This window comes from Pinus tabuliformis, chromosome J, assembly GCF_031772625.1.
Source record: "Pinus tabuliformis cultivar Carrire ecotype Pingquan chromosome J, CPIR1, whole genome shotgun sequence".
NCBI lineage: Eukaryota > Viridiplantae > Streptophyta > Pinopsida > Pinales > Pinaceae > Pinus > Pinus tabuliformis.
Genome location: NC_142295.1, coordinates 1,490,585,608 through 1,490,612,643, shown reverse-complemented (window position 1 = coordinate 1,490,612,643; position 27,036 = coordinate 1,490,585,608). Strand labels below are relative to the sequence as shown.

At 38.8% G+C, this 27,036-nt stretch overlaps 1 protein-coding gene across 5 annotated transcripts in view; it reads left to right on the top strand.

Annotated features, from left to right (window-relative positions):
- LOC149233054 (G protein alpha subunit 1) overlaps positions 1-27,036 on the top strand; it is a 318,543-nt gene that overhangs the window by 209,991 nt on the left and 81,516 nt on the right. For 4 of the 5 annotated variants that reach the window (XM_089379667.1, XM_089379668.1, XM_089379669.1 and 1 more), the window contains 2 exons: positions 20,112-20,205; positions 20,502-20,561. In XM_089379667.1, the coding sequence (XP_089235793.1) occupies positions 20,112-20,205; positions 20,502-20,561 (154 nt within the window). The remainder of the gene's footprint in view (positions 1-20,111; positions 20,206-20,501; positions 20,562-27,036) is intronic. The other variant, XM_089379671.1, reaches the window with a different exon arrangement.

Sequence of the window (27,036 nt, the reverse complement as noted above, 5' to 3'; positions counted from 1 at the left end):
TTCAATAGCCAGATGAGTCTTATACGAGTACGAGTCGTGCAACATTGATATATGTTCATAGATTGACGCTGATATAGGTTGGAGAGGGTTCCCAAAATGACTTGTCACAAGATTGATTTGGTGATGATTGAGACTGTAACGAGGACGATATGCAATTGTGTAAAACAGATAAGTGAAATATGATTGATGATGACATGCCCTCGTGACTGCGTGCCTAAATAGGCATTGATTGGTCATGAAGGTTTGAATAATGGTGTCATTTGACTTTTCTCCTAATAAATAATAATTTTTATTAATGTTTATTAATTAATTAATTTTTTTATATTATTTATTTAATTTATTATTTTATTCATTTGTTTATTCATGACATTGCCCCTCCCTTAGAGATGCTTTGTCCTCAAAGCAAGGGTAACTATGGGTATTGTTATCTGAATTTTTCAGTTTCCCGTGAAAAATCTGCTTCTGAAAGTTTTCTCCATTTAATGAGGCATTCCTTAATAGTTTTGGAGTGTAATACTTTTTCTCTGGTAGTAATAATGCCTTCTGGTTCTAAAATGATTTTACCTTCGTCGTCAACTTCAGGTATTTTTGTTTGAGATGATTGATTTTGTCCTTGCATTTTGTAAGACATAATACATGGAACACATTATGGATCCGACAGTTATTTGGTAATTCAATCCATAAGCGACTTCACTGATTTTTTTGATTATTTGGAAAAGTCCATAAAATTTCGGCACCAACTTGTTCTTTCCTTGTTGCTTCAAAAATAATGTGTTGAAGTCTTATGACGACCCAATCACCTTCTTCAAATTCTCTTTCTTAACGATGCTGGTTTGCTCGTTGTTTTATTTGATTACTCGTTGTTGTTAAATTTTCTATTAATATTTTAAGATTTTTTGATTTTCCTCCAACTGATTTTTCATTACTTGAACCCTACAATCACTTAATGGGAAGCCCTTTAATTTATATATGTTTGCGACTTTTCCAAGCAGCCGAGATGATATCACATGCTATGTGCTTTGTCTCTACAACGATTTATGTTGGCTTGTGAGTCCTCATTGTTCACCATCTTGTTCCTATTCTTCTTGGCGGAACCCACTTCTTCTTTTATTTATTTATTTAAATATATATAAAACACTAATATTAATAATAATAAATTTATTAATATTATTTATTATATTAATAAGTAAACTATATAACTATATAATTAAGCTATATAACAATAACTATTAATTAAAATAACTATATAACTATATTATCTGTTAACTATACCTACAAAGATATAAATTATTAACTATATTATAAGTATTTTTGATAAATTAAATTAAAAAAATTGATGTTAACATCGACAGAGTTATGACCAGGTTGACGAATCGGTCGAAAAGGGGGCAGGAGTGGATTGAATGCAGTAGTGGTTCGACTTGTGGCAGGGAATGAGCGTCAGTTGCGACAATTTTTTCACAACTGTGGAAACAACAAATAAGATTATGACCAAGCACACAAGGGGAGAAGGTAACGTGGTGGGGGGCATTTGACAGGGTGGTTGACAATGAAATGATCATCAAAAATGAATACAAAATCAAAACAGTGAGCAATAGGTGAAGGGAACACAACGTACCTGTGGGTGACCCGATAGGAGAATTTTTCTCCTAGATTTGTCTTTAGCCAGTAGCGGACAACCCCTTGACAACCACCAATGTAGCCGATGTTGTGCCAGTCCTTGAGCCAATCGTATGTTCCCTCACCCTTTAGTTGAGATCGTGTGTCTTAAGTTGGGCCATCCAATCCTAAAGGTATGGTTTTTCATTATGCAATTGGGTGCTTATGCTTGTTTTTCTTAGGCACACCTGGGTATGTATTATTGGGTGACTTGGAAGGAGGAAGGGTTTTCACTGTAGCTTTGTTCCCTTACACTAACTGGGGGGTTAATCTTCAACCCTAGTCCTGTGGGATCTCCTCTATTGGCTTACATCTTTAGGATGGGCACTACTTGGGAAACCCTAATTTTGGTAACGTGGTTCCGGTTTCCCGTTCCACATTTTTCACTCCCCTTCGCACATTACATGCCCTATTTCATCATCTTCCATCTTTTGGTCCACAAGGCTCTGGTATACCCCTCCCTTTGTCCACATGTTTGGGTCAGGCCTAGAATGATGCCTCGAAGGTTGATGCAGCTAAAAAAAATATAAAAGCATTATATGGCCACATACAAAAGGAAATGAACCACAAAATGCAAAAGATGGTTGGGAGAATAAAATTTAGCACGTGGGCAAAAGCCAAACATGAACTCTAGCTCCTATCATTATGGCCATTCCCTCGTTTCTAGGGCCCCTATGAGTGCCCCTGGCATAATTCAGGAACCCATGTATGTCCCAACCACTGGTGGGCGATGGCCTGCCCCACCTTAAGGGGGTAATCACTGCTATATCATACACATCATGCTCTCATGCCCTTTAACCCCGAGCAATAAAATATAAGAAAAATCAATAAAAAGCAAAAGACAAATGAAGAAGGGTGGAAAAACAAAGGTCGGGGTAACTCTGTACCACGATTGCTCCCTCCTACATTCATACACCCAAATATGTAGACATCCCTCATCATTACCACCCTTGAACCCATGTCATTTGGCCTTGAGAGTCGAGACCCCTGTGTCCCAATCCACCTCATCACTATTCACATGACACTTACCACTTGAAGGATGTACCTTAGAAATGCCCTTTCCTTTAGGGGTTGGGAACACCTAATAGGGTTGTCTATTAACCACTCCTACGAAGGGAGGTAACACCATTACATGCTCAAAGCCCCCAAATCTGGAAGGTAACCCAATATGAAGTGTCTATTTCTGCCCTTGATTAACAAACTTATTCACTCAATTGCACTAATGATTATTGTATCTAAAGGTGAGGAGACACATTGGATCTTATACATGATTGGCAGGTGGTTTCACTTTGGGCTTGGCCTCCTTATACGGGATCCAAGCCAGTGTTGCACGAAGCGCCCCCCGGTTCCAAGCCCCAAAGCGCGTCCCATACGGAAGCGCCTAGGAAGCTTGGCCGGAAGCGGCGCTTCCGAATTCGGAAGCGCTGCTTCGGCTTTTTTAGCCGCTTCCTGGAAATTTGGAAGCGCTGTACAGAAGCGCCGAAGCGCGCTTCGTACGATGCTTCGGGCGTCGGAAGCGTGGCGCTTCCCGTACGCCTCCAGAAAAGCTTCCGGAAAAGCGTTTAGAAAATCGTTTTTTTTTTCATTTTTTTTTTTTTAATTTTAGGTGAGTTTGCTTGTTTGCGGTGGGTCCACCTTGGGTTAGGGTGACGAATGAAGGCAAAAAAAATATAAATATAGCAGATGCTCCCTCATGGTAATGTTAAATCTAAGTTGCACGAAACGGGGAAACGGGTACGAGTTTCCGAAACGGGAAGCGATACGAAACGCGACCTCCCCAAATTTTGGAAACGGGGAAACGCGAATATATATATATATATGTGTGTGTGTGTGTGTGTGCAATCATAAAGCATAAATGATACATTATAATTTATTACACTTAAACATTACGATTTAATTTACATCACATTTACTCATGAATGATCACATAATGAAAATAAAAATATTAGAATATCCAAAAGCAACCTTTATTATATATCCAAATCTCAAAATCAGCCTTTATTTATATTAATATATGAGGCTGCAAGTACAATAAAGACTATAAGGCTGCAAGAGTCTCCTCCTACATAGTCGAACGACCTTAGTGTTGACTTGATTAAATACACGTTTCATACCCTAGTACCCTACATGATCTTGATTATTGGGAGTTTCCCCTGCATAGAGGGCTTGGTTCTCTTGATTAAATACAAGTTCCATACCCTAGTACATGATAAAATCCAATGGAAACATTGCAATCCCTCCAATCCTGAAATCCTGAAAAACAAACAAGTCTGCTGGATTTTGAGTGAGATCTAAAATTCTACTTTCTCCATATGAAATCCAATGAGGGCGAAACCACTCTCAAACATCCTGAGTCATTTCATGGTAATGTTAAAAATTTAAGTAAAAGGATGAAAATGAAAAATAAAGGAGAATATCACTTTTACTTTAAGAATTTAACATTACCATGAATTGCATATCCCTAAGTTCTAGAACATCCTGGAAACCCTAAAAAAATTTAAAAACAAATTAAAAAAAAAAATTAAAAAACCACTGTTTTTTGGGGAAACGTGGCCCGTACGGCCTGGAAACGCGTTTCCGGCCGTACGGCCACGTTTCCGTTTCGGGAAACGTGGCCGTACGGCTGGAAACGCGTTTCTAGGCCGTACGGTACGGGGAAACGCGTTTCGTTTCGTTTCCCCTGAGGAAACGACCCCTAGGGCCACGTTTCCTGCAACTTAGTGTTAAATTCTTAAAGTAAAAGTGACATTCTCCTTTATTTTTCATTTTCATCCTTTTACTTAAATTTTTAACATTACCATGAAATGACTCAGGATGTTTGAGAGTGGTTCCAGCCTCATTGGACTTCATATGGAGAAAATAGAATTTCATATCCTATTCAAAATTCAGCAGACTTAACAGTTTTCAGGAATTCAGGATCAATGGGATTGTGGCATTTCATTAGATTATATCAAGTATGAAGGTATGCGATTAGCATTTAATCAAGAGCACCAAGCCCTATATGTACCCTAGTGTTGGTGGTGTTAATTGTTGAACTCCTTTGTCACGTGGCACGCCCTGAGGAAAAAATTACCTTTCAATCAAGTCAAAATCATCGATCAAACATGTTAAGATTTTTCTACCATATTTTAAGTCTTGAATTAGGTAGTTTGATCAAAATTGGGCAATGTTGACTAATATCCCTAGACAATCGAGGTAGAGGCAAAGGCTAGACAAGAGGAGAAGAATCTAGATTCTAGATCATTAATGTACAATGGATGTTATATCTATCTTGATTTATGCAAAAATAAGCATGTTTTCATGTCTTCTACAATTAATTTGGTATTTGGGATGTTTGTTTTGAGTATAAATGCATATATATATATATATATATATATATATATATATAGTAGACGCTTCCGCGGACGCTTCGCTTCCTAGATTTTTGGAAAATGACGCTGCGGCGTCCCCGCTTCCAAAAAACGCTTCCGCTTCGTGCAACATTGATCCAAGCCCACCAGAGGATTATATTGACGCTAAGGGGAAGCATTGAGAGCCATCGGTTTCTGTCATGTGATAGAGCATTATCTCATGCCATGGGCAGCCTCAACACCATCAACAACTTGTTCGTTGCGCCACGTTATATGCGAGATGATGCACTTGGACTAGCAGTTCCCCCTATTGGAAACACTGAGAGGGGGGCTGAATCAATATTTCTTAAATTAGCACTTTTAAATCTTTCAAAGCATTAGTTAATCTTCAATTGTTATTGATGTTTATGCAGTAAAAATAGTGAACAATAAAACATAGTAGGCATAAGAATTTTAGTTGGAAACCCCTCTCCGGGTCAAAAACCACCGAATGCTTTTCTAATAAATTATTTAATCTCCAGCCCCAACTGAAATGAAAGTTACAACTTCCTAGAATTCTAGAAAAACGTTCTTCTCCAGCTTCCACTGGAAGGACGCCCCAATGCCTTGGTTTCTTCAGTAGTCAACTGAATGGATGCCCCAACATCCTAGACCGACCTACCACCCTGAAGTGTTCACAAGCTCCAAACTGTAGGTGACTTCATGCACTTGCCTAGCACTACCCTACCACCCTATAAAGACAAAAATCAAATACAAAAGTGTGGACTCCCGTACCAGGGACAATGATCCACGTTACAATGATATTAGAATGATTTTCTTTGACTAATTGACACGGTAAGACCTAAACGCTAGTCCCAATAACCAAGAACCCTTGACCAAAAAATGCCCTCTTCAACTCTGGTCAGTGTCACTGACTTTCCAAATTACAATGACATACAACACTTCAATTTACAAAGGACTCTCTATACAAGACTTGATGCTGCTAGTGCTGCAGAAGTGCTGATGGACTGCTTCAAGGTTTAACTGCTTGAGGTTCTTTAACTCGTTCTTCAGTGATGCTGCTCTTCTTAATGATGGACTAGTTTTGATTATTTTCAATGTTTGGCTGTTTGTCTTTTAAAGATGCTTGCCCTGATAATCTGTACCTGCAACACACTCAAACGAATCTGTCTTTCCATACAAAAACTGATAATAATAACCAATATAAATAAACACTTCCGCAAGTCAATAAATATCAACACAAAAAAATGAACAGGCTTACCTTATCTTACCTTGTGATGCTGACAATGATACTGATGTATGTGCTCTTAACGCTGTGAAATGATGAAGATGTCCTGCTCAACCCTTAATCAAATAGATGCCTTTAGTAACTGCTGCAAGAAGTGAAGTCATACACTGTTGCTACTTCAATCCTTCACTGTAGTAGATGATGACATCATTGAATAGTAAACAATGATATACAAAATTTACAAAGGACTCTCTATACAAGACCTGATGCTGCTAGTGCTGCAGAAGTGCTGATGGACTGCTTCAAGGTTTAACTGCTTGAGGTTCTTTAACTCGTCCTTCAGTGATGCTGCTCTTCTTAATGATGGACTAGTTTTGATTATTTTCAATGTTTGGCTGTTTGTCTTTTAAAGATGCTTGCCCTGATAATCTGTACCTGCAACACACTCAAACGAATCTCCTTTTCCATACAAAAACTGATAATAATAACCAAAATAAATAAATACTTCCACAAGTCGATAAATATCAACACAAAAAAATGAACAGGCTTACCTTATCTTACCATGTGATGCTGACAATGATACTGATGTATGTGCTCTTAATGCTGTGAAATGATGAAGATGTCCTGCTCAACCCTTAATCAAATAGATGCCTTTAGTAACTGCTGCAAGAAGTGAAGTCATACACTGCTGCTACTTCAATCCTTCACTGTAGTAGATGATGATATCATTAAATAGTAAACAATGCTATACAATACTTCAATTTACAAAGGACTCTCTATACAAGACTTGATGCTGCTAGTGCTGCAGAAGTGCTGATGGACTGCTTCAAGGTTTAACTGCTTGAGGTTCTTTAACTCGTTCTTCAGTGATGCTGCTCTTCTAAATGATGGACTAGTTTTGATTATTTTCAATGTTTGGCTGTTTGTCTTTTAAAGATGCTTGCCCTGATAATCTGTACCTGTAACACACTCAAACGAATCTCCCTTTCCATACAAAAACTGATAATAATAACCAAAATAAATAAATACTTCTGCAAGTCAATAAATATCAACACAAAAAAATGAACAGGCTTACCTTATCTTACCTTGTGATGCTGACAATGATACTGATGTATGTGCTCGTAATGCTGCGAAATGATGAAGATGTCCTGCTCAACCCTTAATCAAATAGATGCCTGCAAGAAGTGAAGTCATACACTGCTGCTACTTCAATCCTTCACTGTAGTAGATGATGAAATCATTGAATAGTAAACAATGATATACAATACTTCAATTTTCAAAGGACTCTCTATACAAGACTTGATGCTGCTAGTGCTGCAGAAGTGCTGATGGACTGCTTCAAGGTTTAACTGCTTGAGGTTCTTTAACTTGTCCTTCAGTGATGCTGCTCTTCTTAATGATGGAATAGTTTTGATTATTTTCAATGTTTGGCTGTTCGTCTTTTAAAGATGCTTGCCTGATAATCTGTACCTGCAACACACTCAGAGGAATCTCCTTTTTGATACAAAAACTGATAATAATAACCAAAATAAATAAATACTTCCACAAGTCAATAAATATCAACACAAAAAAATGAACAGGCTTACCTTATCCTACCTTGTGATGCTGACAATGATACTGATGTATGTGCTCTTAATGCTGTGAAATGATGAAGATGTCCTGCTCAACCCTTAATCAAATAGATGCCTTTAGTAACTGCTGCAAGAAGTGAATTCATACACTGCTGCTACTTCAATCCTTCACTGTAGTAGATGATGATATCATTGAATAGTAAACATTACTGTCACTGTTTCAAACACCCTTCATTACAAACAACGTACTGTCTTCAATTTTTGCTGCCCAGATAAAGAGATTTTGACTTGTTTTAAAGTATTGTAGGATTGCTGTTGTGATCACTGAACAAGTCTCTCAAATGCAGGTTCGAGACTTCTTGTAATTTTGTTCTTTTATGTAACCTTGCAGCCTTTCAAATTACAGGTCCGAGACTTCTGTAGGTGGATACCAGACTTGATCATCAAGATTCAAAATCCGAGTGGCCTGAAACAATATGATATGCCTTACGTTGTTGTCCTTTTAAGCCAAACACCCACGCTATTATCATGCCTGCACTATTGCCTCTTATAATTTCTGCGTTAACCTTTTACTCGCTTCTTCCTGCAATACGATCCCATCAAAATCAAACAAACCTTAACCCTCAGATATCTGCGTTATCTCCTTCAGGGGATCGAAAAATTTCAGAGTGTTATTCTAATGATTTTTATTTTAAAAAGCACACTCGTTGAGGGGATAATGAGTCTCCTTTTATAGAGCTAGGAGGGGCTTCATATTATGAACATTAGAGAATTTTATGAGGTAGACATTAGGGAGGCATATTAGGAATTTAGGAAATTAAAATTTATTTTAAATGTGCCATGTAATCCAAAGGTCTCATATTTTAATAACTTAGAGATTCTTAATAAATACTAAATACTTTAAAAAATAGATTTAATAAAATTTAATTAATTACTACCCCTTATTAATATTTATATAGAAAAAATGTCAATTCCACTAAAAAATTGAAATCAATGATTGGCTTAGAGCATAAGGTCCTACCCGAGTGTAAAGTCAATGATTCGTTTACTATCTTTGGATTTTCAATTTATTCAACTTATACGAGGTGAGATTACGATGAGAATCCTTGTCATATATTGACAATTGTTGGGGAATAAGGTGATGTCTCAACCCCTGGGGTTTTAGCCCACTAATGGGGGTTTTCGACTTCAAACACAAATAACTCTCAAACCGTGAAGCATTGGGAGGTGTACCATATATCAACGGAAACATCTCAACGAGTAGAATCCATTGAGAAGATCTTTGGTGCAAAGTAATATGAGTTGTCAAGTCAAAATGCCCATGCAAGATCAGGGTAGCCCCTGGTACTGCTTGGGTTGACATCAATGAAAACCACTAATCAACATCCCCAACCGACTTAGCATTATTTACATGGTTTGGCAGCTAATCCGAGGCCCATAGGAGGTTTGTCTCATCCTTGAGACATGGGAGGGAAAATACCATCTTTTGTGCCCTCATTTGGAGCAACCTACAAGCTTATTTTACACTAGGAGACCCATGAGACCACTACTTGTGCCCCAAGAGCTACTTTGGAGCACCACATGATATTTTACTTGGAGATCAAGAGGCCACCCCCTTAACCATCATTCGTGGAGCCCTCTTCGTCATTGAGGACTCGATTAGGCCTTCCAACGACCCTCCTACATCAATTCTACATCATTTCAACTTCGTTTTGGATGGCTTATCTTACACCTTATGAGCTATTTGGTGGGCTTGTCACCAAAGTGATGTTATTTTGCACATTAAAATATTTCTAGGGGCATATTAGGCTAATTCGAATTCTTAGAGGCTCATATAAATATAGAGCCTCATTTGTATCAATGATCATCATCACACTTGTATATCTCTCTCTTGAGAAATTCACACTTTTTTTTGGATGTCTATTGGAGCTATTTTGATGCATTTCGATATTTTTGGGAGCCAATATCTTGTTCTTTCTTGGAGCCGCTATCTTGATCGTGGATTGGATATATCTCTTACTACCTTGTAAGTTCTTTTGTTAAAGATTTTTCTTGTAATAATGTCTAATGTGTGGAAATTTTGCAACTAGCTAGTTTTTCTTGTTTCCTAATTATTGAATATTGTTGAAAAGATTGTTGGATTGCAAATTTGTGCTTGTTACTCATTGATTAGCAAGTAGATGAATGTTCTTAGTGGATTAAAACTTGTTTTTCGTCCATAAAGTTCCATTGATCTTGGGTGGGTAAATGCTAAAGAGTGATAGCTAAGGCATCACAATTTTGCCTCCTTGAACACAAAATTTAGCCAAATTTCTAATCACATAGACTCCATAGCCTAAAGGTAAGGCACTAATCCAAGCAAATATCTGGTGACCAGCCTTATTTCTCTACTCTTTTTCACCTCAAAATTTTTCGGCCCCTTTCATAGAAGACCAACTAGGGCCTCTTGTGAATTGCATTAGAGAGAAGCTCTTACAAATCTACTTGGACAGGCTACTGCGCTGGTGAATCTTCTAGTGCTCCTCCAATTTTGTGGCAAATCCCACAGTTGGTTGGTGAGAAAACTCAAGCCCTAGTTGCATTCCTGAAAATCATCTTGAACGTCTTGGTGAGAGGTCCTCTTGAGACTCTGAGAGTTTTAGACATAGTATTCAGTGGAATAAATCATTTAAAACCCTTTCCCTACACTACCAAGACTTAGTGAGCTCCTTGGAGGGTCACCTCTCATGGTTATTCATAAACCCAACGTCTCATATGGTTCCATTCAAAGCCTTTCAAGGATAGCAAAAGCCAATTTAAAGGCATATAAGCATGATACAAAGCCTCTTGAGTGGTCCTAATCATCTTTGGAGCCTTGACCTTAGGCATCCTTGTTTTTGTTGAATGTCATTAATCCTAAGTCTAGGTCTCCTCAGAAGTCTTTATTGGAGAGCCCTTAGCTTCTCTTAAAACATTGAGCCTTTGTTTTGAAACTCTCTGTTGGAATTTCTAAGTCTGACACGTTAGAAACCCTTCATGCACTTTACTGATTTATTCCTACCTACTTGTTCTGTTAATTAACAAGTTATTTACCATGTAAATACTACAAATAAATACAAATGCATGCTCAACACATTACAAACCATCAACTGAACAAAATAGAAACAAGCACACAAGTGACACCATTGTTTTTGGACTAATGTCCCTGGAAAAACCCAATGCGGGAAAACCGGTGCAACTATCTGAGGGTTTGATTTATTACGCAGTGTCAGAATACAATTCGGGTGCGAAATCCGGCTCATCCAACAGAGAAAAATCTCGGCAGTAGTACCTCTCTACTCGGAAGTAGATATTACGGCTGAAACCCCGGATAAACACTCCGACAGCTCCACAACTCCAATCTGCCCCACGAAAACCCAACGTCAGCCTCTCTCTAGCCGAGCGTTAGCCCAACGTCACTTCGACTTGGCTTGCGTCAGCCTTTGGAGGCATTGCATCAGCCTTTTGGCTCTCTGCGTCACCCACACTGGTCCTCTAATGCACTGTGCAGCTCTTGGCTACCTCTACGTGAGCCCTGGATGGCTCTATGTCCCTCTCTCCGGTTACTGTGCTGATCTTCCCAGTGTTATCTCTGCCTCTCTGCTTCTGTATTCACTGCCCCTCAGTTGCAACTCTAATCACTCTATCAACTTTGTCAGCAAACCCAGCCCCAGAAAGTCGAAATCTTGATCTCTTGTTGTGTTCTCCAAGTGACCCTCAAGCCTCCTCCTCTTATACTTTTCTCATTGACAAATCAACGACCGAGATAAAGTCCCTAATCAACGCCTAATATTAGATCTCGCTTGATCCATGAATTTTGGACCATTCTAACACAATTTTATATTAATTCACATTAATATTTTATTTTCCCTAAGTTTAGACTTAGGGACTCCATTAAAAATATTAATTATTTTAATATCTCCCAAACTGTTTATAATCTGCCCAAACCCTTTTTGGGTATTGGAGATCTCATGTGCCTTAGCCTCTCCACCAATTTGCGTGGGTAGAGCACATCTAATGAAACCCCAAATCAACACTTCCTCTTAGTGAGGATTGTGCTCTAGATATACTCCTCACTGATTATCACCCTGATCATCCGGTCTCGGTCCCTGTGCTGATGCTAGGCGTGCTGCCCAACATCCTCTGCACTGCTACCTCCTGTACTGCTACCCATGGCCCTGCCACTGCCACTGTTGCATCTGCACTGCAACCCCTCTCATCATGCTGCATCATACTACCCATAGCACTACCACTGCTAATTGCTGCACTACAACTCAGTTACTGAGAAGTAAGTAACTGATCTCCCAACTCTAACATCTCTGTCAGGCTAGAAACACTCCTAATGCTGAAGCTCCCTCTGTCATTGACAAGTGCTCCCTCTCTGACTTTTGCGCTGCTGCAACAACTTTGTGCATCTCGCACCATTGCACATCTCTGTGCCATCTTGCATTGGTGCAACACTCCCGTGCTTCTCGCACTGTTGCAGCCTGCTAGCCTTGCGCTGTCTTGGGAATCCTGCACTGTAGCTCCCTCTGTCGCTCCATCCACATCCGTCTCTACTAACATCGCCAGTATTGCTACTCCTCTTCGGGGCTTCCGTAGCAAGGTCTAATCCAAGAGGCTGGGTACCTCGAGGATCCTGCCCCTCATTGCCTGTAGTCCGTCTGACTACAGCTCGATGTCTCCCCACTTCTTCTAAAGTGGTACATGAGCACTCATGGCACAATCATCATTTGTCTCCACTTCCTTCTCTGCCCTTGCTAGCGCTACCTTGGTCTCGGAGGCCTCTCCCTTACTCTTCTTCCTTGGACACTGGGTTGCATAACGACCCAGCTCCCCATAGTGGAAGCATTTGACCTTGGAGAGGTCCTTCTTCTTCCGTTTCTCCTGCATTCCCACAGATGCTCTTCTTCCTCCTCCTTCTTGATTCTGATCCCCTTGCCACTGCTTCCCGCCTTGCTCAGTCTTTTGATCTCTTCTTGGCGAAGAGCAACCCACATTTCCTCCCAATCTGGAATGGTCGTCCTGCCCATTATGCTCTAGACAAACACCTCCCAGTGTTCAAAGGCTGCGTTCAGGGCTGTTCTCACCATCAATTCTGGATCCGGCGTTGCCCCTATGGAAGTCAACTGATCTTGGATCTCCTTCAATCGATCGAGGAATGGGTCGATCTGCTCTGCCTTCTGCATCTGGGTCAAGGCCTCCCACTTCTCCTGTGCCGTGTTCTTCTCGGCAATATGTGGTACTATATGATCCTTGACCCCGTGGAGGATGATACTCTTAGCCCTTGCCATTGCATCCTCGTACTTGTCGTTATCAGCCGAGTCAACTGGGATAGCTATCGTCTTCAAGGCGAAGTGCTTGATACGATTCTTGTCTAGCAGAATAAGATTCTGGCCTTTCAGACTATGAAGTTTGAGGCTCCGTCCAGTCTGTCTTGGTCTCTTACTCCGTGTAGTGCCATTTTGCTGCTCCTTTACTTCCCTCCTGGAAGTTCTTGGTATGACTCCTCTGAGCCTCGATTTCCCTCCTGGAAACCCTTCTGCCAATGTTGAGATGCCCCTCTCCAATCGTTTGTGCAACTGCAACACCGATTTGGATTCCTTGGCTAGAAATCCACCTCGGCAACGACTCCCTCTACCTTGGTCTTGTCGTGTTAGGTATTGTTCTGATTGCAGTACCGCACCAACTCCACTCTGCAACTTACCCACAGCCTCCTATACCCTAACAAACTGAAGGTTAGAGCTCCTAGGCTCTGCGCAATTCGGCACCGGCAAATCTGCCTCCTCAGCCAACTGTGTCAGCCCTCCTGGCCTCTGTGTGGCCTTGCGTGAGCCTGCCTTTGCCTCTCTCAGCCTCTGCGATGCCTCTTCTTGGCTCAATCTTGATGATGCCGACACTACGTCACCCCTTCCTTGCTGCTACTCTTCTAGGAACAACTTCTGTCACTTGGGACAACTGTTTTCTGCTATTGTTGCTCTGTTCGGCTGATGTCCTCAGTTCTCCTGTGATCTGCAACCACGCTCTGATACCATGTTGGAATTTCTAAGTCTGACACATTAGAAACCCTTCATGCACTTTACTGATTTATTCCTACCTACTTGTTTTGTTAATTAACAAGTTATTTACCATGTAAATACTGGAAATAAATACAAATGCATGCTCAACACATTACAGATCATCAACTGAAGGAAATAGAAACAAGCACACAAGTAACGTCGTTGTTTTTGGACTAATGTCCTTGGAAAAACCCAATGTGGGAAAATCGGTGCAGCTATCTGAGGGTTTGATTTATTAAGCAGTTTTAGAATACAATCTGGGTGCCAAATCCGGCTCACCCAACAGAGAAAAATCTCGGCAGTAGTACCTCTATACTCGGAAGCAGATATTATCATATTCCAGTTGAAACCTCAGATAAACACTCCGGCAGCTCCACAGCTCCAATCTACCCCACGAAACCCCAACGTTAGCCTCTCTCTGGCCCAGCGTTAGCCCAACGTCACTCCGGCTTGGTTTGCGTCAGCGTCTGGAGGCATTGCGTCAGCGTTCTGGCCCTTTGGGTCACCCACGCTGGCCCTCTCAAGCACTGCGCAGCTCCTGGTTGCCTCTGTGTGAGCCTTGGCTGGCTCTGAGTCCCTCTTCGGTTACTGCTCTGATCCTCCCGATGCTATCCCTGCCTCTCTGCTTCTGTATTCACTGCCCCTCAGCTGCAACTCTGATCACTGTATCAACTTTCTCAGCAAACCCAACCATAGAAAGTTGAAATCTTGATCTCTTGGTGTGTTCTCCAAGTGACCCTCAAGCCTCCTCTGATACTTTTCTCGTTGACAAGTGAACGACTGAGATTAAGTCCCTAATCAATGGCTAAGATTAGATCTCGCTTGATCCATGACTTTTGGACCATTCTAACATAGTTTTATATTAATTCACATCAATATTTTATTTTCTTTAAGTTTAGACTTAGGGACAACACTAAAAATATTAATTATTTTAATATCTCCCAAACTGTTTAGAATATTTCCAAACCGTTTTTGGGTATTGGAGCTCTCATGTGCCTTAGCCTCTCCACCAATTTTCGTGGCTAGAGCAGATCCAATGCTACCCCAAATCAACACTCTCCTTTGAATGGGCCTTGGAAATCACATCATAACTTGTCATTGATTCTATCATTAATAGTGATTTCCCTCATACCAGGACAACTCCCATCGGTGAAAGTCTGTAAAGAGCAGGGGACACTGACCTTAGGCATCCTTGAGTGGTCCTAATTATCTTTGGAGCCTTGACCTTAGGCATCCTTGTTTTTGTTGAATGTCATTAATCCTAAGTCTAGGTCTTCTCACAAGTCTTTATTGGAGAGCCCTTAGTGTCTCTTAAAACATTGAGCCTTTATTTTGAACCTCTTCTTTCAATAGGCCTTGGAAATCACATCATAACTACTCGTTGATTCTATCATTAATAGTGATTTCCCTCATACCGGGACAACTCCCATTGGTGAAAGTCTGTAAAGAGCAGGGGACACTCACTGAGGTGACAGTGGGTCTTTGTCCCGTTGTTGCCATTTGGTCTAGTAGTTGTCCCTCAGGTACCCCTCCTGGGTCCCCTGCTAGATTGTGTGGCAACATGTTGATTAGCTCTGATACCACTGTAACGACTATGAGGACTATATATATATATATATATATATATCTATATGATTAGCTCTGATACCACTGTAACGACTATGAGGACAATATATATATCAGTGTTGATAATATCGCCAAGATATCGGCAATATTCAGAAATATCGCGATATTTTCGGCGAGCCGATATATCGCTGACAAAATATCGCGATATTTTCGACTTTTGAAAATATCACGCGATTTCCGAAATATCGCGCGACGATCAAAAATATCGCCTGGTGACTATAAAAAATTTCTGCATGGCCTATAAAAATCTGATTTTGGTTTTTTTTCATATCATTTTCATTTCTAATTGCGGGAGGAGGGGGAGAGCTATGTGGTTGCTGCCAAAGAGGGTTTGAGCGTTCTAGGCCGTAGTATTGATATGCTATTCATGGTAATGTTAAATTCTTAAAGTAAAAGTGACATTCTCCTTAATCTTCATTTTCATCCTTTTACTTAAATTTTTAACATTACCATGAAATGACTCAGGATGGTTGAGAGTGGTTCTGGCCTCGTTGGATTTCATATGGAGAAAGTAGAATCTTAGATTTCATTCAAAATGCAGCAGACTTATTAGTTTTTTAGGATTTCAAGATTGGGAGATTGTAATGTTTCTAGGTGACACCACCTGCCCGGGCTACCCCTGCCACCAGTAGAGGACGTGGTCTACCTCCTATAGCTCCTACTTCTAGTTCTTCAGCTTCTAGAGCATAGCAAACTCCACTGCCAATACCACCAGCACCAACATCTACATCTAGAGGGAAAGGGAAAGCTCTAGCATTTTCTCGCAGAGGGGTAGAGGAAATCAACAGGATTAGACTTTAGTTATTTTCTTATGTGCTTGTAAGTTGTACATGAACAATGAACATTGAATATTCAAGAATCAAGACCAAGCATATCACATTCTAATTTCTAAATAGTAAATTTTGATTCTATTTATTTTTTTAAAGTGAACTATGAACTTTGAGAAGTAATTATATTTTAATTTGATTAGATAAGCTGCAACCTGCAATTTAATATGGATAAAAAACTATATTTCGGTATATTTATATTTTAATTTGATTAGATAAGCTGCAACCTGCAATTTAATATGGATAAAAAACTATATTTCGGTATATATATATAGAAAACGTGTCCCCCGTGTCTTGTTTCCAGGTCGTTGCGTTTCGTATTGAATACTCGTATTTACGTGTCCTCCGTGTCTCGTGTCCTCGTGTCATGTGACTTAGCTTAGATAATATTGATGTATTGTCTCCGTGGAGGGTGGAGTCTGAGGAGCCCCTCTTGGAGGAGTCACCTTCATGGTTAGAGCCAGTGGCAGATGATCCATTAGAGCAGGGGCAGCAAGAGGAGGACTCGGAGTCAGAGGAGCAGCAGCACTCAGAGGAGGAGCAGGAGGAGGAGGAGGAGGAGGACACTGCGGGAGCATCAGCATCAACACCATCTGCTATAGATATATGAGAGCATAGCCCCATACCTAGCACTCATTATTTGACATTAGGTGCAGAGGCAGGGTCAGGGCCTCCTACTACTAGGGGCAGGCCTGGCAAACAACCCATCATGTTTTCCTGTGAAGGGGGGGAGGGCAGTGATTTCAGATAGATAGCTGCTAGTTTTATTTGTTATGCTACATATAACTCATGATGATGAGATGCTTTTATATATGTGATGTTATTTTGTATTGGTTCTCCACATTTGAGTCCTTGAATGGAAAATTATCAGGGATCAGTAGGATTTGGTATCGCCTTTGATGTGTCATTTCTATTTGACATCATATATATCAGTATTTTCTTCATATTTATGTGCCAATGTGTTTATTTCATGTTGTTATTGCTTTATATGTTTAAAAATCTTAAAAAAATGAGTATATTATGCATTTTTTATGCTTGCCGATATTTGCCGATATTTGCCGATATTTTCGCCGATAAGATATTTTCTGGACCCTCGCCGATATTTCCCGATACCGATATTATCAACACTGATATATATATATATATATATATATCTATTGTCCACTGTATATCTATTGTCCTCATAGTCGTTACAGTGGACAATATATATATATATATATATATATATATATAATGAAAATGATTGATGATTACTTGCCTTCTTGACAGTGTTCCTAAATAGGCATTGACTGGTCATGTCATTTGACTTTTGCATTTATAACTATTAATTTTGTATTAATGTTTATTTATTATTAATTAATTATCTATTATTTGTTTTATTATTTATTTTATTCATTTATTTATTCATAACAGAGACATTTTTTGCACAGTTTTGAGAGAGTTTCTATTTCAGCAGGTTCCTTATTGGGAGAGGAAGTTCCAGAGATGGAACGACAGTATTGGTCACATATTCAGAGTCCTTGTGAACTCAGGATTCCAGTGAGGCTTTTTTGGGCGACATGCATGGCATTTACTATTTTTTGCAGGTTGCGTCCAGAGGATCGCATGTTAGACAATGATATATTTAAAATCCTTGCGAAATTTTGAGTTCGATGAGCTACTTTCGACCAACATCAAACAATTTCTATTTTTACCAGTGCTTGCATGTTGATTCTGACAGTGGATTTGGATTTCTTACTGAAAGACAAATCCAATTAGTATACTTACATATTCTTAGCACTTGCTATTTTTAGCAATGGTTGCGAGATTACACATATCCAGATTTTACCACTGCGTTTTGAATCCAATGGTGTTGTTCTCAACCAAATCTGAGAACTTTCTATTTTTAGCAGTCAGAGCCAGGCACCAGTGATTACACATTTAGACTTCCCACTGAAAACTGAGTTTGGTGGTGGTGGTTTCATCTGATTTTGAGAACTTCCTATTTTTAACAGCCTTGATGTGGCAATGCTAGTAACAGATGTGGGTTCCCCATCTGATTCCTAGAATAATGAGTATAATTTTGTGGACATGCGGATTTATTACTTTTTTAGCAACATAAGGAGGCAGTCTGAAGGGTGCACATGTGGCAACAGTTGAGGATGCACATGTGGCTTAGAATTGGATGAGTCATTAGTGATATGACACTCAAGTAAATTTACTTTCCCTCTTAATATTTTCTCTCTCATGTGTTTTCCCTTCCCTAAAGCTTCTCCTAGTTTCCCTCCACTCGTTCCTCTAATTTTCCTCCATTATCTCACATTTTCCTAGAAATTATCTCTTTTTTCCTCCACAAGTTTGATCTCTTAACTGAAATTGCCATGCAAGAGAGAAACTAGGCCAAAATCTAAATAAGAGGCCAACTAAGTTCTAAAGTTGGAAATTTATTAAAAAAAGGAAAAAAATGGTGACTCGAATGGCTAAGGAGGATGAATTGCCTAAAGCAGGAAAAAATACTCAAGTTTAAGTGCCAAGTTTATCAAGATCTAATTTTTATCGCTTGTTAACTCCGAGAAAGGGTCATTTAACTCAAAGTTTTCTCCACTCAAGTGAACTAAGACTCAATAATAGTCATTCGACCTCTCCTAATATTAGGTCAAATTAGTCAAGGAATTATTATTTAAGCAAGTGGAAGGCAATCCTTCCAAGTCGAATTGTCAAGCGCCTCACTGTCTTCTCTCCATTATTTCCTCTCTCTCTCTCTAGAGCTCTTGATACTGTGTCTTGGTATCATTGTCTCAAGTTCTATAATAGTCATCTTGGTGCGACTAACCATTTGGCCATTGCAGAATCAATGTTATCTTGCATAAACTCTTGAGAGTTGTTAGCTATTTATTCTGGCGATTTGGCACTTAGATATGCTTTCTAGGCTGATTTGTGAAGGACTGTTCAACATATTTAATTTACAACTTTTCACATAATTGTTTGGCCACTAACTTGCTGGTCAAATAACCTTTATCTTGCTGTTTTTTGAGTCCTTTGTTGCAGATTTATAGGTTAGAACCGCAGGTACAATCATTAAGGACACCCCTGTGAGGTTGGCAAGCACTAGCCCAAAGAAAGAGGAGGATTTGCCAGTGACACATAGGACAGATTTTCCTATAGGTTCACTGATTTTTGCAGCTGATTTTAAAAGTTTATATCAGCTCCAAGGGCTTAAAAATTAGTGCTAATAAGTCCTCTTGTTGAAAATTATCCTTGAACATCAGTGCAATATTTTACGGAAAGAACATTACACTGCATGCTGCTTTGATGCTATGATGGATTCAAGAGGTGGATTGTCATAAGGATTGCTTTTGCAATACAAGATGGAAACACATTCTCTATATTTCAATTTTTAGGATCATTGAAGCACAATATGGTTTTTCATTAGTATTGGTCACAATACTGATATTATGTAGAGTTTAGAGAGAGCAAAAATTTATGATTCCATACAAGGGTCATCTTTTTCCAATTTTAATAGATTAAAGTTTAAACACAGATATGTTGTAGTCTCTTTATTTAGAGTCAGCAAAAAATTATGATTCCATGCAAGAGTCATCTTTTTCAAAATTTAATAAATTAAACACAGATATGTTGTAGTCTTTGTATTTTACAATACGTTTTAATTTAGTTGAGGATCTTCTTTGCCATTTTAGCCTTGCAAGTCATGTCAGTGATTTTGCTTTCTTGTATCCTGTCATGTTTTGCATATCAAAGAGAATCTGATGTTTTCCCAATCATCACTTCTTTAGGTATGATCAGATACTATTTGAGGATGAAACCAAGAACCGAATGATGGAGACGAAGGAACTTTTTGACTGGGTTTTAAAGCAACCATGGTTCGAGGTTTGTGGTATTCACACATTAATTCTTCAGGACATATATACTTTGTGTGCCTGGAATACGAGAAGTTTAATTTGTTTAATACTTGCATTTATTTTGTAATGCATTGAAGTCCTTGCTAGCATATGTGCTCCAATTTCTTGAAGCATTATATTCCAAAGGGAATAGCTATGCACCATAGATACAAAAATTGATACTCGTAGTTGCTGTTTCATCTAATACATGTAGTGATATGCAGAACTGCAGTACGTGGGAACTATCCAATGTTTTGATACCATATAATATTTGGCTGTGTGCAGAAAACATCTTTCTTGCTTTTCCTGAACAAATTTGATATTTTTGAAACAAAGGTTCTAAAGGTGAGTTTCTGCAAGAGGACTCAGAAATTGAGCAGGATGTTTGGAAATTTATTGTTACCTAAATTGATGTTGATATTTGGTGTTTACTTCACTGATTTTTACTGGGGTTATGCACTATTGACTATCTGTCCATGCTTCATGTTCTCTGATAGGACTTCATTTAGGATCTTGTGCTGGTCAGCTTTCCCTTTTGCTTATTTGTCACTGTCAGTATAATACTATAATGTTAAAAGTGTCTCTCTGTTACGTTTACTATATTTTTTATGTATCGACCTTTGCTTCTTCTTGTTCACATTTGAAGACCACTAAATATGACTCCTCGATCAAAAAGCTTTTCATTGACTTTACTTTGTAATAAAGTCTGTCTTATGTTAAACAATTCCTTTGTAAATATTTAACTTCAAAATTATAGGGTGTTTACGTTTTTGGAATGACCAACAGGTTATGATACACATCCTATATATTTGACATACCCCTAACCTACATCGTATATATTTGATCAAAGCTGAGTTTATTTCTCCTCACAGCCCTAGTCTTTAGAATCAATATGAGAGAATACAACCAATAGAGTGTAGTACAAAGACACACAACATGAAAGGAAGATTGAGAAAGATGGAAAAGACGAGAAGCTGGAAGGTAGAATAACTCGAGAACACCAATGAGTAATTTCTTTGCTTGTTCCCCTTGTTATACTTGAGGATTGTTCCAAAGAAAGTCTTGGGCTAATTTTTGTTGAAATTCTATGAAAAGTGCAGTAGAATACAATTTTCTGCCAGGTAATTACTTCCTAATGATTTTTCACACAGTATTTTATGTCACTGCTATCATTGAATAATTACATTCAGAAACTATTAATATGCAGCGGAAACAGTAAAGATCATAGAAAGACAGCCATGCACAATATACACAAAAATTTTCACCTGGGAAACCCAAACATGGGAGAAAACCCAGCAATCTTTTCTGGGAGAAATTTGTCTTTTTAGCAAGGTTACAAATCAGCAATTTGTCTAGAAAGTGTTAGGATATTCCGACACATAGGAAATAGTTAAGTACAACTTGGTCTAGTATAGAGTTAGGTAAAGTGTGTTTCATTACTATGTACATTTTGTAACTTACAATCCGACGGTGACGATATGTAGTGATCCGACGGTTCATTCTCTCCTCGGTATTACCGACACTTGATCCGTGGCTTAACACCCGATTGGTCCATGATCTCTATTTAAAGAGCATGGAGGGTCATTTGTAGGTTAACCGTTCATGAGAGAAGCTTATGTAAATTTTCATTCTTTTATTAATAAATTGCCTGAAGTGGCCGCGTTGGCTCAGGCCGTGGACTGTTTCCCTCTTTGAGGGTTTTAACCACGTCAAAAGTACTGGTGTATTGATCTGCGATCTGTTGCCAAAATGAACTCTATCTGCCTTGTTCTTTCCCTTGCTGCCTCTTTCAAATGAGAAGTCCATCAGATGGATGTTAAATCCGCCTTCTTGCATGGGGACTTTCATGAAGAAATCTATATGGAACAACCTATTGGCTTTATACAAACAGACTCCAGCCTTGTATGTCGGCTTAAGAAATCCCTTTATGGTCTCAAGCAAGCTCCTCGAGCTTGGTATGCCAAAATGGATAACTTTCTTTTAGAAAATGGCTTTTCAAGGTGCCATTTCTCTTTCTTCAGCAGAAGCAGAGTATCGTGGTGCCGTAGAAGCTAGTAAGGAAGCCTTGTGGCTTCGTCAGATCCTGTCAGAGTTTGGCTTTCAGCAGCAACATCTGACTACACTGTGGTGTGATAATCAAAGTACCATTCAACTATGCAAAGATCCAGTCCAACATCAGCGGAGCAAACACATTGAACTGCACATGCACTTCATCGGAAAGCTCATTCATGACCATGTTCTTGAAGTGCAATATTGTTCAACAGATGATCAAGTTGCAAACATCTTTACAAAGGCTCTCACAGAGGCGAAGTTCACTAAACTTCGATTTATGGTTGGAGTTCAAGAAGTTGTCACTAAGGGGGGATAGGCTCTAGTGCCTCCTTCCTTCTCCTATTGTGTCATATTTGTAAATCCTTCAATCCTATCCCAAGTTGTTCTTAAGGGGGGATGTTAGGATATTCCGACACATAGGAAATAGTTAAGTACAACTTGGTCTAGTATAGAGTTAGGTAAAGTGTGTTTTTTTACTATGTACATTTTGTAACTTACAATCCGACGGTCACGATATGTAGTGATCCGACGGTTTATTCTCTCCTCGGTATTACCGACACTTGATCCGTGGCTTAACACCCGATTGGTCCATGATCTCTATTTAAAGAGCATGGAGGGTCATTTGTAGGTTAACCGTTCATGAGAGAAGCTTATGTAAATTTTCATTCTTTTATTAATAAATTGCCTGAAGTGGCCGCATTGGCTCAGGCCGTGGACTGTTTCCCTCTTTGAGGGTTTTAACCACGTCAAAAGTACTGGTGTATTGATCTGCGATCTGTTTGTGAGCAGTGTCCTTTGGTGTTCTATCTGAGGAACTTACCCTGTAAATTCCTACAGAAAGCTATGCCAATAATCCAAATCAAATACCAGTCAAACCTGGTCAAACAACAGCAAGTCAACACTGGTCAAACCAGTCAAAATACTCAGAAGTCAATGCTGGTCAAACAGTCAATTCTGCGGCCAAACTTCGGCCAGATATTTAATTTGGCCCTACGGTCAGCCTACAGTCAATTTGCACATGCAGATTCGTATGGCCTGTAGTCAAATATGCTCAAACAGCCGTGGTCAACACCCAGTCAAACTTGGGGAAATAGAGGTCAAACAATCATGGTCAATGCTGGTCAAGGGAACGATCAACTTCAGCCAAAGTGACTTGGTCAACTCGTACTTCTTTCTCACATATGCAGCTGTCCAAGAGATAAAAATGATGATGAAGATGAAGATGATTCTCCAAAACAGATTTCTCCTTTAGCAGAAATTTCTCCTCCACTAGAAAAGATCAAATGAGTTTGCTATCTTGACTGATTTTACTCTCACATGCCTATCTATTTGTAAATAGCTCTAATGTGAATGGGCAACCCTAGAGGTGGCTTGTTGGGGGTTTTATTTGTCATTTAATTCCGCTAAATTAAATTATCGATTGAGGTTCGTAAACTTTGTGTTGCACTGCGTTTCGATTCAGGTTCCGAATAGTTTAGTACAGAATTGAGTACGAAACTTTCAATCTCTACTTTCCATAAGCTAAAGTGAAGAAACCTATTATCCTATAGTTAAATCTTTGTTCTATCAAAACTTTAATTACTGTTCTACTTTAACCCTGATCTATCTAACTCAAAAACTTACTTCAGAAATGAATCAAGCAAACATCCTAATTTAAAAGCATTGCACAAATTCTTTGAAGATTATTGTACAACATTCAAGTCTTGACATAGACAATACAGATCACTGTTATAAGAAATATAAATTGCTGCATAAACAGTTCAAACCACTGCAAATAAAATAAGTCATGCACAACAATACTAATCACTATTCCACACGACCAATCATCGTTCAGGAAAGACTAATTCCAATCAACATTTAAGCAATATTAATCACAACTCAAGCAATACGAATCACTAAACAGTCTTAATCAAAGTAAAACTAACCTCACTCCAAGCAAAGTTAATCTTAATTCAAGCAAAACTTAGTTTCAATCCAAGTAAAACTTAATTTCAATCCTCGGGGTATATGAGACAAACTAAAGAACTGATTCCTTGATCCTATCTAGCTCACACATTTACTTCTGAAGAACCTCAAAAGAAACTAAAAGACAATTTAAATCAATGTTCTCATGCTTTAACACACTCAGATTTAAAAGACTTCGAAGATCAATGTTTATATTCTAACTCGAAATCATTCCAAATAAACTCAGAAAGTCTATCCTAAGCAAGCAGCCTTTTATAAAACGAGTGCCAACCTATAATCTCAACAAAACTTCACTACAGTGATGGAATTTCGAAGCTATGCTATAACTCTCAATCACAGAATCTTCATTAATGAATAATGTTCTGCCTGACTGTTTCTGGATACTTCCTCATAAAACACAATGTTCAAGAACTCTGCGTTGTTGATAAATGCACACAATTAACATGAAAATACCAGATTTAATTTGGATCAACAGGTTAAGTTCACAATGCAGTTGTCCTCTTCAGAATTCGTTGAGATTGGAAAAAGTGTTCTTTTAAGTATTCTGAACCAAAGAAGTATGATGAAGGAATCATTCATACATAAGAAACACTAAGCAACACTGTTCCTCTGTTCACAAGACTTAAGGGCATAACACTCTTCCAAATCCGAGGCAACCAAAACAAGCAATTTAAGTACAGAATCAATAAATCAAGATCTATTGGCAAACAACTCTTAAAACGAAATATGAACTTCGAATCCCAAAAACACATCTCTTACGATCTATATCGATTACAAGACTTGTTTCCATGTTGTGGTGGGCCCTTGCCACTTCCCAGAGCAAGTCTTAAACTAACTCAATAACTTAGAAATAAAAAAACATTAACACTTACAGGGAATAAAGGCCAGAACCAGGATTATGTTAAGATTCAGTGGATCATTAATTTAGACAAGAAATATGCCAGTCTCCAATGTCTTCTGAGCATATAACTCTTACAAAAGGCTATGTGTATGATACTTTCAGCTAACTTGCATACAAAACTCATCAGGGTTTATATAGAGTTCAGCTGATGGTAAAACAATTGCAACTAACTAACTGAGAAAAGTAAACACATAATGCCGTGGCTAAGTTAGGCTGTATGAAATCTTGTAAACATCTTTAGAAGGATCACATTTGAGCTAGTCCCGATCTCAGCACGAACAATGAAACCGACTCCCCGTTGAGCACGAAGAGACCTATTTCTGGAATGACAAAGATTTGACTGGATGTCGCTGCCAAGTAGAGTACAGAATGCGATACAAAAATTAGGTACAAAATAGTGAGTCCACATATGGTTGTCTGTTGCGTTGTCAAGCAATATGCTGCACTGTATGCTGGGTTCTTCCTAACCTGTCCACATGTCTTCATATGTCTGTGAGTCCTTGTAAAAGTTAGTCAAAATAACCCAAGAGTTACAGGTTCATTATTACTCACTTAAACTAATCAAAGACATATGAAAACAATGCTAAGTAACACATCTTACCTCCATTCACAAAATAGTGCGGTTTGATCTAGGTAGAGTGGTATCATGGTAAAAAGAAAGGTAAAAGAGAGTAAATGTTTGTAACAACAAGGGAATAAGATAGGTGTAGGAGGTACAAAAGTAGGGCCCAACATGGCTCTTCACCCCCTCACCTATGGAGCCTACATGACAACTCAATGTTACTTGGGAGCGGGAGCGACCATTTTCAGAAGCTCCCGGTTTGGGAGCGAATCCCGGAGCGATTTTTTAAAAATATATGTATTTTTTATATTTTTTAATTTTTGATACATATATGTCAACAAAAACATGTAGAATGATGAAATAGACATAAAAAACATAAAAAAACATAAATTGATCATTGAACCATATCACATCAATCATCTAGAAATTATAATCGTCATCAACCTTAGTAAAATTAAAATACATATTACAACTGCAACATATTGAGTCTTATAAATCATGATTCATCAAATTCAATATTAAAGTTTCAACTTCAAGCTTTCAGAATTGAAAATTCAATAACATTTATCATCATTGATCACCAAAGTAACAAGTTGTACTTGTAAGCCAAGTTTAACCATTACAAGAAGTAATATCGAAGATATTTCTAAGTCCTAACTTCTAACTGTTAACATGATATGAAATGTTAAAAATTTATAAAATGAAACATGAATAATGAGATGAAATGAAACAACTTTAGTCTTTCACAAAGCATCATATTCATAATTCACAATCATTACCAATGAGTTATAATTGCCAAGGCCCAACTTCAAACTTCAAATTTTCATTGTCACAGTGATATAATGTTTACAAAAAATATCATAATGTCATAATGATATGAAAGAGTCAAGAGTCAAGAGTCAAGGACTCAAAACTCAACACTGAACAGTTATGAAAACTAAAGTGACAAGTCTAATAGAAACTAAAAAAGACAAGTAAACTGTAAATCTACAAGTGGCCCTTGCCACGAGAGTCTCCAGGAGTATAAGTAGGTCGTGGTGGTCTTCTAGGAGTCTCCCGCCCAGACCGACGACCAGAACTAGAGCCTCCACGCGAGGGTGTCGATGGAGGTGGCGACAGCGATGGAACAAGACTTGGGCCCCGAGAACTGCTACTGGATGGTGGAGGTGGAGGTGGCATGGCTGCTGCAGCTGCTTCAGCTTCATCCCGTACAAGCTCCTCTTCTAGTTCTTCCATATGTACAATGCCATCCTCCAAATTGTTGTCCTCAGGGTGATTGTCCCAAATTTTATATGTGGGATCTTCATTAGCTCGATCACAGTAATGGCTCAACAACCTCA